This window comes from Muntiacus reevesi, chromosome 3 (genome assembly GCF_963930625.1).
Source record: "Muntiacus reevesi chromosome 3, mMunRee1.1, whole genome shotgun sequence".
Classification (NCBI taxonomy): domain Eukaryota; kingdom Metazoa; phylum Chordata; class Mammalia; order Artiodactyla; family Cervidae; genus Muntiacus; species Muntiacus reevesi.
Window position 1 is genome coordinate 181,932,847 of NC_089251.1, and position 14,765 is coordinate 181,947,611.

The window sequence follows — 14,765 nt, forward strand, 5'->3', positions numbered from 1 at the left end:
ATCTTATCCCTATTGATGGAGCAGAGTTTATGAGTGGCTTGTTTTCACTCTGATTTTAATCCTGTGATCCCTGCGTAGTCTTTCCTTTCTTCCTTGTTCATTCATGTACATCATTATGCTTTATTGTCATGCAACAGACCCAAAGAAGGGGCTTTCCAGGTGGCCCTACTGGTAAAGAACCCACCTGCCAATGCAGAAGACATGAGACTTGGGTTCAATCCTTGGGCCAGGAAGATCCCCTGGAGCAGGGCACAGCAATCCACTCCAGTATTCTTGCCTGGAGAGCCCAATGGACAGAGGAGCCTGGCAGGCCACAGTCCATAGAGTCACAAAGAGTCAGACACAACTGAAGCGAGTTAGCACAGCACAGCTCAGGCTTAAAGAAATTCTGAAACCCTGAATGACTAGTGGCTGCTTAACTCTGCCAACAATGCTTTTAAATTATTTTTTAATCCCATAAACCACATCACAATGATATAAGGAAAAAGCTGAATACGCAAGTAAAAATATCTCTAATCCTACAATCTAAAACATGAATGCTGCTTTATCTGTCTTCCTTTTCAGTTCTATTACACAAAGATACCTTTTGTATACCTACTATCATTAGATACATAGAATTTAGTATCTGTTTTTCAGCTCATGTGACAAACATTTTCACATATATTCTTCATAATTATATTTTGTCAAAGCTATGAAATTTTCCATTAATTGACTCTATTCTACTGGTTCTCTAGTTTGGGGACATTTATATTCCTTCTGTTGTTTGTTTTACCAAATATTGGTGCAGTGAACATCATCATGCATGAGATTTGTTCCTTCTCTTTTACGATCCTAGGGAAAAGTTCCAGAATTGGCATTACTAAATCAAGCAGTATAAATGTTTTTAATGGCCATATTGTTTTCCAAAAGAATGGTAGAAATTTCTAAAGCAAGTATTAGTGTATCAATTTTACTGCAACTTGTTTAATATTGGCTGTTAACCACTCATGAACAATTTCAGCACCATAAAACAGTAGGTGTCAAACATAATATTTTTCCCCCAAATCTGACCCCATCCTCACTGGTCTGTCCTTGCTCTTTTCGATAATTACTACATTGATTTCCCTTTAATTTACCCTTCAATTTACTTATTCACACCAAGGCCATTCATATTTAGTTTCTAGTACCATGCCCCATACTTAGATGAACTGGGCATCTTCCAGACTACTACTCTTTATGTTGCTGTAGCCCCACAGCAGTACATCAGAAAAGAATCACTTATTCAGTCTGACCAAGATCTTTCTCATGAGCCGGGGCTGTTCACCCTGGACTCCAAGAATTCCCCAAACCCACTTATCCTCCTAGCCAAGCAATAAATAAATTTAGAATAAATTGTTAAATTCAAAAGCTGTGAATCACATTGCTACTCAAGTTCACTCACCCTTACAGATTCTAAATCCTGTAATATCAACAACTGTACTTTATTAGTAAATAAGTTCATAAATAAATAAGGACACCTCATGACTAAATTAAGAAATGACCTGGAAGAAATATTTTTGCAAATTTCCTCAATATATAAGTAGTTACAACATCACAAACTACTTGGCATTAATTCTACTTTTTTAACTTAATGATTAAAAAAAGAGAGAGAGAACAAGAGAAACTGCAGATAAAAATCCTATATGCCTGTTAGAATTGGACAGAAGGCATACGTCTAAATGTATTATTAAATCACAGAGGCAGCATTTGACTGAAGTTGACTCAGTTGTAATGTTTGCTTTCATCCATTAAGAAACACCATATGCAATCACATAAATGAAGTAGTTGAACAAAATTAGTCACACTCTAAAAAAAACTGTCAGAAAGTTAAGGGGTTTTATTTAGAGCAAAGCAAGATAGACCTAGCTATATTTCAAATGTGTATGATCCTTCAGTAAAATTAGAACATTTAAATGGTCAGTGAGCAAGCACAAATCATCTCTTCCAACTTACGAAACATAAGCAAATATCCTTCTCCTGATGCTCAGATAAATCTACATAGGGCAGTGTTACCCCAAAGAGGGAAAGTCTTGCCAACCATGGGACAACATGCAATGTCTCTGGAGATATTCTGGATATCACAGGTGGGGATGCTACTGGTCTCTAGTGGGTAGGGGTCATCTGCTAAATAGCCTACAGTGCAAAGGACAACCCCCACAACAAAGAACTGTCACCAAATGTCGATGGTGCTAAGGCTCAGAAACCCTGACACATTGTTTAATCTTCCAAAGGAAAAGTCCAAAAGAAAATGGCAATAGCAGTAATAATAACATATAAATTTCAAGAAAAGACAGCAGTTCATTTAAAGTCCACACACAAGGACAAGAAGTTTCATCCATATCTAATAACTATGGTGCAAAATGAAGTTAGCATGATAAATATATAATAAAATATCATTGATTTTCCAATTGAACCTCAAGAAAGATACCAATTTCAATTAATATTTATAGTAATATGGACCTAGTTTTTCCTGGGTCACTAATAAGTACTAATAACGCTCACCAATAAGTAAAAACATACATAAGTATGAAGATAGAATATCATGAATGAATATCCCCAGCTTAATCTGGCAAAGGTTTACCATGGACATTTCAGTGTAATGGGAGGGAGGGAGGGAGGAAAAGATTAAAATAAGATGTGAACTGAAGAAAGTGTGACAATCCTGTTCACCCAGCTCAGAAAGAACAAATGCTTTTTCAAGATAAGGTAACTAACTAAGACACATATCAGGGCTTACAGTGTGTGTGTGTGTATCCATTTGTATCTGGCTCTGAGATGCACCAGGGGCACCTGCAGTCAGAAGAACCCATGAACTTCCAGGCCTTTTCCTCCTCATTGGCCAACAAGATAATTATCACAGGGAGTACCCACCTGGCTTATGCACCATTCAGATTCTAAGGGAACTCAGTCCAATGGAGGAAATGGCTCTGAAAAACAGGCTCCAACTTGCTCATGGTCACACTGTCAGATCCCAGTCCTACTCCCAGTATGCAGTTCTGGAGGCTTAATTTATATTAACAAATACTTATGGAATTCTAGTTGGAATAGGGGAGGCTGAATCCACACTATCCCATTCCAACTAGAATTCCATAAATATTTGTTGCCAAATTTACCAGATAACAATACAGAATGCCCAGTTACCTTTGCATTTCAAGTAAACCAACAGCAAACGGCAATACTTTGAATATACTTTTACTAAAAACTTATTCCCTATTTATTTGAAATTAAAATTCAACTGGGTGTCCTACATTTTACCCGGCAACCCCTAGTTCAGAACTTTAGCATCCTGAGACAAAAAGTCCAGGAGTCCATTGGTTTCATTTTCCGTATTGCCCTCGATACTTTAGCTGTGGCTGCTGCAAGAGGAGGCCCCACCTGTGCTCGGCAGAAATAAGTGTCATGATTTATCCACCATAAGCAAGGAGGGTGTGGGGGATGGGCAGAGAGCACGGCCTGTTACAGATACTTCCCTTGCGTGCTGTTGAGTTGTGCAGTGGCTATTTTGGAAACTTTGGTGACAGATCATCAATCCTTAAATAGTCGAGGAGTACATGCTCCTCTCCCCCTTTCTCATAATCCACACACTTCACCTTCTATTTACTGGCTGCTTTTCACTTTTCTACTTTTAAAAATAGCTGCTAAAGCTTGTTTTGAGAAAGAATTATGAAAATTTAAATGTAAACCATGCAGACACACCACTGACCATTTTCCTAAGGCAATGCATTATCATGAATTCTGAAACTTGCCTTTCTATACTGACTGGCTTCATTAGACTCAAGAAAGATAAAACTGTTTCTAGGCTACTGAAAAGAAGATCAAAGTAAAAGAGATCAATAATAATAATGATAAAGGAAAAACCTATAAATGTTATGCTTTTAAATCATATCTACAAGTATCGCCATGGTAACACTCATGAAGTTCACGTGACTCCAGAGGGGCAGTGATGATAGCAACAAATTTTCCAAACAACCAGAGGGTGGTCTCTAGGCATTTCCTTTTCTGCTCCTATCAACTCAACAGAGATTCCTGCCATTTTCTTTCACATTTGCACCCCCACATCTAGCTGGATGAACATCGCTCTGAGCAAAGGAAGTTAAAACTCCTACAAAAGAAACAGGCACAGATCCAAAAAGAAAAGGACCAGTTACAAAGTGAACACAGCAGAGCTATCCTCGCAAGAAGCAAACTGGAGAGTCTGTGCCGGGAGCTGCAGAGACACAACAAGACACTGAAGGTATGTGTCACCAAGGCCCCAAATAACACACTTTCTTGCACACTTTGTAGGCACAGGCTTCTGCTATTTGTGGTGTGAGTTTTAGAATCAGAGAGATTTGGGTTCAAATACTAGCCCGGCCACTTGCTCACTTGTGACCTGCAATAAATTATTTTACCACCCAAGCCTGTTACCTCATCCATAAAATGGGGATTATACCAAAGTCACTGTGTGGTCAGGGAAAAATTAAATGAGAACACATATGTAAGGTGCTCATGCGGTACCCAGTGACTAGTAGAACTTTAGTAAAATGTGTGCTATTCCTCTTTATGTTGAGTTTGTTCTGTTTTGTTTTTTAAGGTGGACCATAGTTCCACTCTTTAAAATACAAATTTATAAAAATTCAACACTTTTTGTCTGAAAATGAAATCTGCGTGACATGAAATAAATTGACACAAAGCTAACTGACAGAATAAGGGAAGATTGAGAGCTAAAATGTCAAGTCATCCGAAAAAATAAGTTACTCGAAAAAACACTGACGCTCTCTAAGCTTAATTATTCAGTCTAAAAATAATAGACTGATCACTTCAGTCAGTTTGCATGGGCTTCATTAATCACAGTGTAAGCCCTAGCAGTGTGGCTAATTTGGTTACACACAGACACTGGCTCCACTCAATGAAGCAAGATGCAGAGTTCTCCAAGACAGTACTGCATGCAGCCACAGTCCCCTTTCCAGCTGAAGATCCTAAAGCTTTTGACAAACTAGAATCAGACAGCAATATTCCTGTGATATAATTATTACCTATGTTTAAAATGAGATACTTTACAAATTAAGATCATTGCTGAGTTTGTACAATGGAATTAGGAAGAAAAATAGAATCAGATAATGGCTCCTCATATTCCAAAATTGGGGGTTTTTTGAACTAGAAAAAGAAAATGATTTATTTTGGTATCAGTTTTAAGAGGTGCAGTCTCCCTGCCTCCAGTCTTGCTTTCTCCAATCCATCTGCCACAAGGATCCTTCTAAAATGCCAATCTGGCCATCTTCCTGCGTAAGCATTTCAGTGGCTCTTCACTACCTTTAGTGTGGTGGATGAGGTCCTACATGGCCCTTGATTACCGCTCTGCCTCTCACCACCTCCACTGCTTTCTCTGCTTTGGTCACTAAAAGCTCAGGTCATTAAAATTCCACACAGTTCTTGACATCGTCTGTTAATCTCACATTTTTTTAATTGAAGGATAATTGCTTTACAATGTTGTGTTGGTTTCTGCCAAATGACATTATGAATCAGTCATAACTACATATGTATACACACACACACACATACACATCCCCTTCATGGATCACAGCCTCATCGTGACAAAGGGGCTTGTGTAACTCAACAAAGCTATGAGCCATGCCATGCAGGGCCACCCAAGATGGATGGGTCACAGTGGAGAGTTCTAACAAAACCAACTCAGTGGACATGAATTTGAGCAAACTCCAGGACATAGGGAAGGACAGGGAAGCCTGAGGTGCTGCAGGCCATGGGGTTGCAAAGAGTTGGACACGACTTAGGAACTGAATACACACACACATATATGTATATATATACACATACTATATCCCCTCCTTCTTGAGGCTCTTCCCACCCCCACAATCAGTTTTTGATATTTGGGAAATGAAATGCCAGGGTGATGAACTTTAACTCTCAAATTACGAGTTGTAGAAGATGGACTTCTGGCATCTCTTTAATCATTGCCCTGGGACCATCAAAACTCAAGTTAGATGGGAATGGGGGCATTATCCTCAACTTCAGATATGTAATCAAGGAATAGCACTCTGTACCTACATAAATCTCCCAGCTTTCAGTAGTGGTGTAGCCTAAGGAGATAAAAGTTAAATCTCCTTTGATGATGTGGATGGAATGATGTGGTGTAGTTGCTTTGGATAACATTCAAAGACAGAATGATGGAAGTGGCAGGAGACCCTGTACATATGTCTGCACACCCTCAGTAATGACTTCCAGTTGTGGACAATGGAATTAAGTAGTATTACTATGCCAGGACTTGTGCTGAGTGCTTTACATATGCTATTTTGCCCAATCTTCACAAAAACTATGAGTTAGTATCTCCATTTTATTGAAGGAATTGAGACTGATCAATCAAAATCAGCTGTCTAAGGTCATGAATATTTTGTCAAAAGCAGAACTCAAATTCAAAACATTTTCTGACTCCCCTACAGATTGTTTCTTTGACCCATGGATTATTTAGAAGTATCATTTAATTTTTATAGCCCCTTTACATGGTCTATCTTGATGAACATACTAAATGCACTTGGAAAAAATTTCTGTTTTTCAGAAGTTAGGTGTAACACTACATAAGTAATAATTAACTCTAGAGAATTTATGTCTTTACTGAATTTCTGACTTGTTCCTCTATCAATTGCTGAGGGATGGGTGTAAAAAAATCTCCAACTATAATTGTGAAATTGCCTATTTCTTTCAATTATGTCAATTTTGGATTCATGTATTAATATTTTGAAGTATTAATACAACATATGTATACTATTGTGATTTCTAAGTCTCGCTGATAAACTGACTTTCATCAATATGAATGTCTACATTATCTGATATCAATCTAGCCACTGTAGCTTTCTTACTCATTGCCTGCATGGTATATCTTTTTCCATTCACTTATTCTCAACCTGGGTTTTTCTATGCTTTTCTATTTAAAATGCATCCCTTATAGTTGAGCCTTCTTTCTTTTCATTCTTACAATATCTGCCACTTAACTGGAGTGATTACTGTTGTTGTTTAGCTGCTAAATCATATCTGACTCTTTTGCAACCTTATGGACTGTAGCCCACCAGGCTCCTCGGTCCATGGGATTTCCCAGGCAAGAATACTGGAGTGGGTTGCCAGTTCCTTCTCCAGGGGATCTTCCCGGCCCAGGAGGAATCTGGGACTCCGGCATTGGCAGGTGGATTCTTTATCACTGAGCCGCCAGGGAAGCCCCTTAACTGAAGTAGCAGTCCATTAATATAATGTAATTATTGGAGTGGTTGGATATGTCTTCCATTTTATTATTTATTTACTATTTGTCACATCTGTTTTTTCTTCCTCTGCTCTTATCCTGCCTTATCTGGATTACTGGAAATTTTTTAAACTTTTTATTTTATCTCATCTCTTGGATTTCTAATTATATCTCTTTCCACTTTTAGTGGTTGTTCTGTGATTGCTATAGATATTCTTAACTTGTCACAGTCTACCTGGAGTTCAAACTGTATCACTTCATATAATATGTAGAAATGCTACAAATAGAAAGTCTCTTTATTGCTCCCTATCTTTATATTTATATAATTTATAAAACTCTTGAGGCAATGCTATAATTTTTACTTTAGACAATTTCATATAGTCCTTTAAAAATTCAAGGCAAAACTGTCTTTTTTCAAACCCAGATTTTACCATTTCTGATGCTTTTTATTTCTTTTGAAACTTTACATTTCTGTTTGGTGTCACTCCCTTCAGCCTGAAGAACTTCCTTTAGTATTTCTTATAGTATAGGTCAATTCTTTTATTTGCTTTTTATCTTTAAAATGTCTTTATTTTGCTTTATGACTTAAGGCTATATTCATTGGATAAAGAATTTTGGCTTGACAAGAATTTTTTTTTCCTTTTCTTTCTCTTACTCAGTCTTTCATAGGTTATGGCCTCCACAATTTCTGATGAAAATCAACTATAATGTGAATTACTGTTCTCCTGATGTGATGTCATTTATCTCTGACTACTTTTAAGATTTTTCTATGGATTTTTGACTTTTGGAATTATGCTTTATGCCCAAGTGTGGCTTTCTTCATATTTATCCTACTTGGGATTTGTTGAGCTTCTTATACCTATATCCCTGATAGCTCAGTTGGTAAAGAATCTGCCTGCAATGCAGGAGACCCTGGTTTAATTCCTGGGTTAGGAAGATCCACTGGAGAAAGGATAGGCTACCCACTCCAGTATTCTTGTCTAGAGAACTCCATGGACTGTATAGTTCACGGGGTCACAAAGAGTTGGCCACGAGTGAGCAACTTTCACTTTATATCTGTAACTTATGTCTTTCACCAAATTTCAGCAAGTTTCAGTCATTATTTCTTCAAATATTTTTTTCTGCCCCATTCCCTCTCTCTCTCCCATTCCCCTTCTAAGATTTTAACTCCATGTGGGTTAGATCTTTTGATACTGTCCCACAGGTCCTTGAGTCTCACTTCATGTTCTTCATCAATCTTTTTTCTCCTTGATCTTTAAATCAGATACTTCAAACTGACCTATCTTCATATTCACTGACTCTGTCCTCTGTCATCTCTATTCTATAGTAAGCCTACCCAGTGGTTTTTACATTTCATATTTTGTAAGTTTTAACTCTAGAATTTCCACCTTGCTCTTTCTTATAGACTATTTTTCTCTTGACAGCTCTTATCTTTTTATTGAGATATTTTCCTTTTTATCAATGAACATACTATTTTGAGCCTCAAATTATACCAAAAGACCCACCTTGTAAGAAATTAGTGTCTCAGGCAATATGATTTTAGTAAAGAAATAAGCAGGGTTTGTTATCAGAACATCACTGAATTTTAATGTGGAAAGGACTACAGGAATCATGTGGTCCAAGCTATTCATATATCTATGTGTAAATTAATGGCATTTGTTGATTCATTAAACAAACATTTACGGAATACCCGTAGATTGTGTGCCAGGCACAGCACTGGTTTTAAGATGCACAGTGATTCCTGAAAAGTGGTTTTCCTAGTTATTTCAGATTTTGTCCCTCAATTTTCTTTGCATTGTTAATTTTCACTTTGAATTTTGTGCATGATGAAGAAAATTTTACCTCAGACATTGCCCAAATGATTGTGTTTTCTTTATACAGTTCAGTTCATCACTCAGTCGTGTCCAACTCTTTGTGACCCCCTGAATCACAGCAAATCAGGCCTCCCTGTCCATCACCAACTCCCGGAGTTTATTCAGACTCATGTCCATCGAGTAGGTGATGCCATCCAGCCACCTCATCCTCTGCCGTCCCCTTCTCCTCCTGCCCCCAATCCCCCCCAGCATCAGGGTCTTTTCCAATGAGTCAACTCTTCACATCAGGTGGCCAAAGTACTGGGGTTTCAGCTTCAGCATCAGTCCTTCCAATGAACACCCAGGACTGATCTCCCTTAGGATGGACTGGCTGGATCTCCTTGCAGTCCAAAGGACTCTCAAGAGTCTTCTCCAATACCACAGTTCAAAAGCATCAATATTTCGGCACTCAGCTTTCTTCACAGTCCAACTCTCACAACCATACATGACCACTGGAAAAACCATAGCCTTGACTAGATGGACCTTTGTTGACAAAGTAATGTCTCTGCTTTTTAATATGCTGTCTAGGTTGGTCATAACTTTCCTTCCAAGGAGTAAGCGTCTTTTAATTTCACGGCTTCAATCACCATCTGCAGTGATTTTGGAGCCCAAAAAATTAAGTCTGACCACTGTTTCCCCAATTATTTCCCATGAAGCGATGGCACCAGAGGCATGATCTTGGTTTTCTGAATGTTGAGCTTTAAGCCAACTTTTTCACTCTCCTCTTTCACTTTCATCAAGAGGCTTTTTAGTTCCTCTTCACTTTCTGCCAAAAGGGTGGTATCATCTGCATATCTGAGGTTATTGATATTTCTCCCAGCAATCTTGATTCCAGCTTGTGCTTCTTCCAGCCCAGCGTTTCTCATGATGTACTCTGCATATAAGTTAAATAAGCAGGGTGACAATATACAGCCTTGACATACTCCTTTTCCTACTTGGAACCAGTCTGTTGTTCCATGTCCAGTTCTAACTGTTGCTTCCTGACCTGCATATAGATTTCTGAAGAGGCCAGTCAGGTGGTCTGGTATTCCCATCTCTTTCAGAATTTTCCACAGTTTATTGTGATCCACACAGTTGAAGGTTTTGGCATAGTCAATAAAGCAGAAATAGATGTTTTTCTGGAACTCTCTTCCTTTTTCGATGATCCAGCAGATGTTGACAATTTGATCTCTGGTTCCTCTGCCTTTTCTAAAACCAGCTTGAACATCTGGAAGTTCACGATTCACATACTGTTGAAGCCTGGCTTGGAGAATTTTGAGCATTACTTTACTAGTGTGTGAGATGAGTGTAATCGTGCAATAGTTGAGCATTCTTTGGCATTGCCTTTCTTTGGGATTGGAATGAAAACTGACCTTTTCCAGTCCTGTGGCCACTGCTCAATTTTCCAAATTTGTTGCTATATTGACTGCAGCACTTTCACAGTATCTTTCAGGATTTGAAATAGCTCAACTGGAATTCCATCACCTCCACTAGCTTTGTTCATAGTGATGCTTCCCAAGGCCCACTTGAATTCACATTCCAGGATGTCTGGCTCAAGGTGAGTGATGACACCATCATGATTATCTGGGTCATGAAGATCTTTTTTGTATAGTTCTTCTGTGTATTCTTGCCACCTCTTCTTAATATCTTCTGGTTCTGTCAGGTTCATGCCATTTCTGTCCTTCATTGAGCCCATCTTTGCATGAAATGTTCCCTTGGTATCTCTAATTTTCTTGAAGAGATCTCTAGTCTTTCCCATTCTGCTGTTTTCCTCTATTTCTTTGCCTTGACCACTGAGGAAGGCTTTCTTATCTCTCCTTCCTATTCTTTGGAACTCTGTATTCAAATGGGAATATCTTTCCTTTTCTCCTTTGCTTTTTGCTTCTCTTCTTTTCACAGCTATTTGTAAGGCCTCCTCAGACAACCATTTTGCCTTTTCTTTACTAGTGGAATCAAATTTTATGATTTCAGTAGACTTATTTTTCTCTCATTGAAAAACAGTGTGATGTAAAATGCAAGATGCCATTCTATGGGCCAGGATAGGGTGCTATGATGGTTTGACATGTGTTTAATGCCATGTTAACAGATATACTTTCTTTTTCTAGCCAGTGGCCAGTGAAAAACTCAGCCTTGCTGGGTAGCATGGGATGGTCCTTTCATTTACTCATTCATTCATGGATGGAATAGTTATATGCAAATAATATTTAAATCATGGACTATAATTCTACAACTAGGAGGTTGTCAACTTCTAAGTTAATCAGGAACAATAAGGAGAGAATCACTATCATATGTATATTCAACAACTGTTTAACAGATGACTGTAATCACTTTTAGTGAAAGACATATAGTAAGTGTTAGTATTCAAAATTCAGTGAAATAACATCTCCGATACTTAATTTCTCCAGATTAGGAAGTACAGATTTCTTCTAGGTATCCCTAAGAAATATACCTAAGAAAGTGACAAAGCACTAAAGAACCTCTTGATGAAAGTGAAAGAGGAGAGTGAAAAAGCCGGCTTAAAACTCAACATTCAAAAAACTAAGATCATGGCATCTGGTCCCATGACTTATGGCAAATAGATGGGAAAACAATGAAAACAGTGACAGACTTTATTTTCTTGGGCCCCAAAATCACCGCAGATGGTGACTGCAGCCATGAAATCAAAAGACATTTGCTCCTTGGAAGAAAAGCTATGACAAAACTAGACAGCACATTAAAAAGCAGAGACATTACTTTGTCAACAATGGTCCGTCTAGTCAAAGCTATGGTTTTTCCAGTGGTCATGTATGGACATGAGAGTTGGACCATAAAGAAAGCTGAGCACAGAAGAATTGATGCTTTTGAACTGTGGTGCTGGAGAAGACTCTTGAGAGTCCCTTGGACTGCAAGGAGATCAAACCAGTCAATCCTAAAGGAAATCAGTCCTGAATATTCATTGGAAGGACTGATGCTGAAGCTGAAGCTCCAATATTTTGGCCACCTGATGTGCAGAACTGACTCACTTGGAAAGACCCTGATGCTAGGAAATGTTGAAGGTAGGAGAAGGGAATGACAAAAGATGAGATGGTTGGATGGCATCACTGACTCGATGGACATGAATTTGAGCAAGTTCCAGGAGTTGGAGATGAACAGGGAAGCCTGGCGTGCTGCAGTCCATGGGATCTCAAAGAGTTGGACACAACTGAGCAACTGAACTGAGCTGAAGAAATTTCCACTCAATAAATGTGTATACCATGAATAAATTATGATTCTGATATCAGGAGTCAGAGTTAGAAAATATATCAATATTGTAGAAGAAAGGGGATATCTAATGATAAATTAAAATATTTTCAGAGCATGTATTTCCAGCATCAGCTTTTATTTTGATCACATTATTCTACTATCATAATAAAGACTTGCACAATTACTTGTTTCAATCAGTATTTCTTTTTAAAAATCCTGTTACATAATTTGATCATGATAGGCAACTAAATGCAGTATAATTTTACTTGCCAACAATGAAGGAAGCTTTCATAATAAAATTAATCAGAAATAAAGGGATCCTAAAATGTCTGTATCACTTGTCAGCAGAGTCTCTATCTTTGGTGTATGTAGAAGATTAAACCCTTTTATTCTAAAAGAATGACAGGAATAAGCACAAAGCAAATAGTTCTCAATATAGATATGGGGGAAATTTGGGTACATTGTAAGTAGTTAGCAATGAAAGGGGAATTTTGATTTAGGAGAAAAGAGAACAGAAATGATATAAAAGTTAATTTTCAATTCTTCAATGTTAACAAAGTGGAAGAAGGGAAAATTAGATGTTTCATTTTAGAGTTAAAGAAGATTTGAAACGTCATATTGCTTTCAAATTTAAAATTTACACTGAATATTTCAATTACTCTGTGTGACTCATGGGATGATTGTTCCTTGAAAAAATACCCAGCATATTTTCTAAGATTTTTTTGATACTTTTGAATTGCTGTAATTCATATATGGCTATCTTAGTTTTCTTTTCAAGCTTTTGGATGACATTTATTTTTAATAAGAAAAAAATATATATTGTAATCACTTATAGTTACAAAACTTGGCGAATACAATTACATGATCAATACGCCATCATTTTTACAGAGGAACATAAGATCTGCTGTTCCTCTTTCTGTACCAAACTAAAGGAACACGTGATCCATCCCATCAATCAGTAAGACTGAGTATCCTTTTTTCTAGGCCACAACCAAGAGATAGAACCTTCAGGCTGCAAGTCTGTTAGGAAACACTGCAGTTTATTCACTCAGCAGGGGACCTGTTGTCTTTAAAACAAGTCTATTATTTGTCACCAGCTATCAAATTCAAGGCCCCTGCTGCACCTGCTCTGAGTGACCGTGTATTCACAGTTGAAACCTTTGCTCAAACATTTATGTTGGGGCTGAGCAATGTTACCTCTAGAGAACTGAGGAAATATATCCTACTTACCCTGCACACTCTTCTCCCTTCATCGACCAAACTCTGAGTTCTGTGAACCTAGGGGCTTATAAACCAGCATAACAAGAGCGTGCATTCTCTCTGCAGGAGGAAACCCTTCAGCGGGCTCGTGAGGAAGAAGAGAAAAGGAAGGAGATCACAAGTCATTTCCAGAACACCCTGACGGATATCCAGGCCCAGATTGAGCAGCAGAGTGAGCGAAACATGAAGCTCTGTCAGGAGAACACAGAGCTTGCAGAGAAACTAAAAAGCATCATTGATCAGTATGAGCTCAGAGAGGAGGTGAGAACCACATCAGACAACTTACAAACACTGCATGTAGATCTGGGTCTGGTTTGTGAAGGTTGGGAGGTCGGTTAATAACAAAGTTATGGCCAGCCTTCTCAACTGATCAATATTTAGGTTTGGACTTCTTTTACTATACAAAATAAAAACAGATGATATTACAAAATACCTGGCTGAAAGTCATAGAGCATAGAGTGATTCTACACTGCAAAGCAGAGGCAATAAACAAGGGGTAGGACATGAATGGACTTATCCTTGAAAATAAAAAATAATATTTCTCAGCCTTTTTTAAATTCTCTCTACAGAACCAAGAAATACCTCATGCATGCCCTCTTAAGAATTACCATGTCATCGAAATTAAAAGTCTGCATTGTATATACCCCACAAATAATAATATGTATACTATTATTATATAGTATATATATATAACAATTATAGTAATAATGGTATTGTTATTTATACTTAGTTTGTGCCAGGCAATGTGCTAAGTATTATACTTTACATACAGTATGTCATTTAACTGTCTCAACAATCTTGTGTACTAGATAATAACATATTATCCACATTTTATAGATGTGAAGCAGAAGCCACAAGATTAAATCACATATCCACAGTCACAAAAGTCAAAAGAGTTTGTTATCAATAGTTTACATTGGGGGACTGTAAAGATCTTTCATTACTCCAAGATTATACTTTAATATTTAATATGTTTTGAAGATTCCAGATGCCACCCTCTGGATTTTGATATGTCATATCCCTTTTCCCATCTCACTTAAAATTTTAAATCTCTGCCTTAAAATGTAATATAACACAGTCAAAGGAGCTCTGCTGACAACATGCTAAGCTTTAATCAAGGGAAAAAAACTGATATAGCAGTTCGGTAAATCAAGAAACGTCTCACAGTAGGCCATAATTCCATGCTACCATTTTATTTTGTCACA

The 14,765-nt window shown here is 37.7% G+C and overlaps 1 protein-coding gene across 3 annotated transcripts in view; it reads left to right on the forward strand.

Moving 5' to 3' along the window:
- The window catches only part of TXLNB (taxilin beta), a 55,307-nt gene that overhangs the window by 14,900 nt on the left and 25,642 nt on the right, over positions 1–14,765 (forward strand). For all 3 annotated transcript variants that reach the window (XM_065931255.1, XM_065931257.1, XM_065931256.1), the window contains 2 exons: positions 4,082–4,252; positions 13,627–13,821. In XM_065931255.1, coding sequence (XP_065787327.1) covers positions 4,082–4,252; positions 13,627–13,821 — 366 coding nt within the window. The remainder of the gene's footprint in view (positions 1–4,081; positions 4,253–13,626; positions 13,822–14,765) is intronic.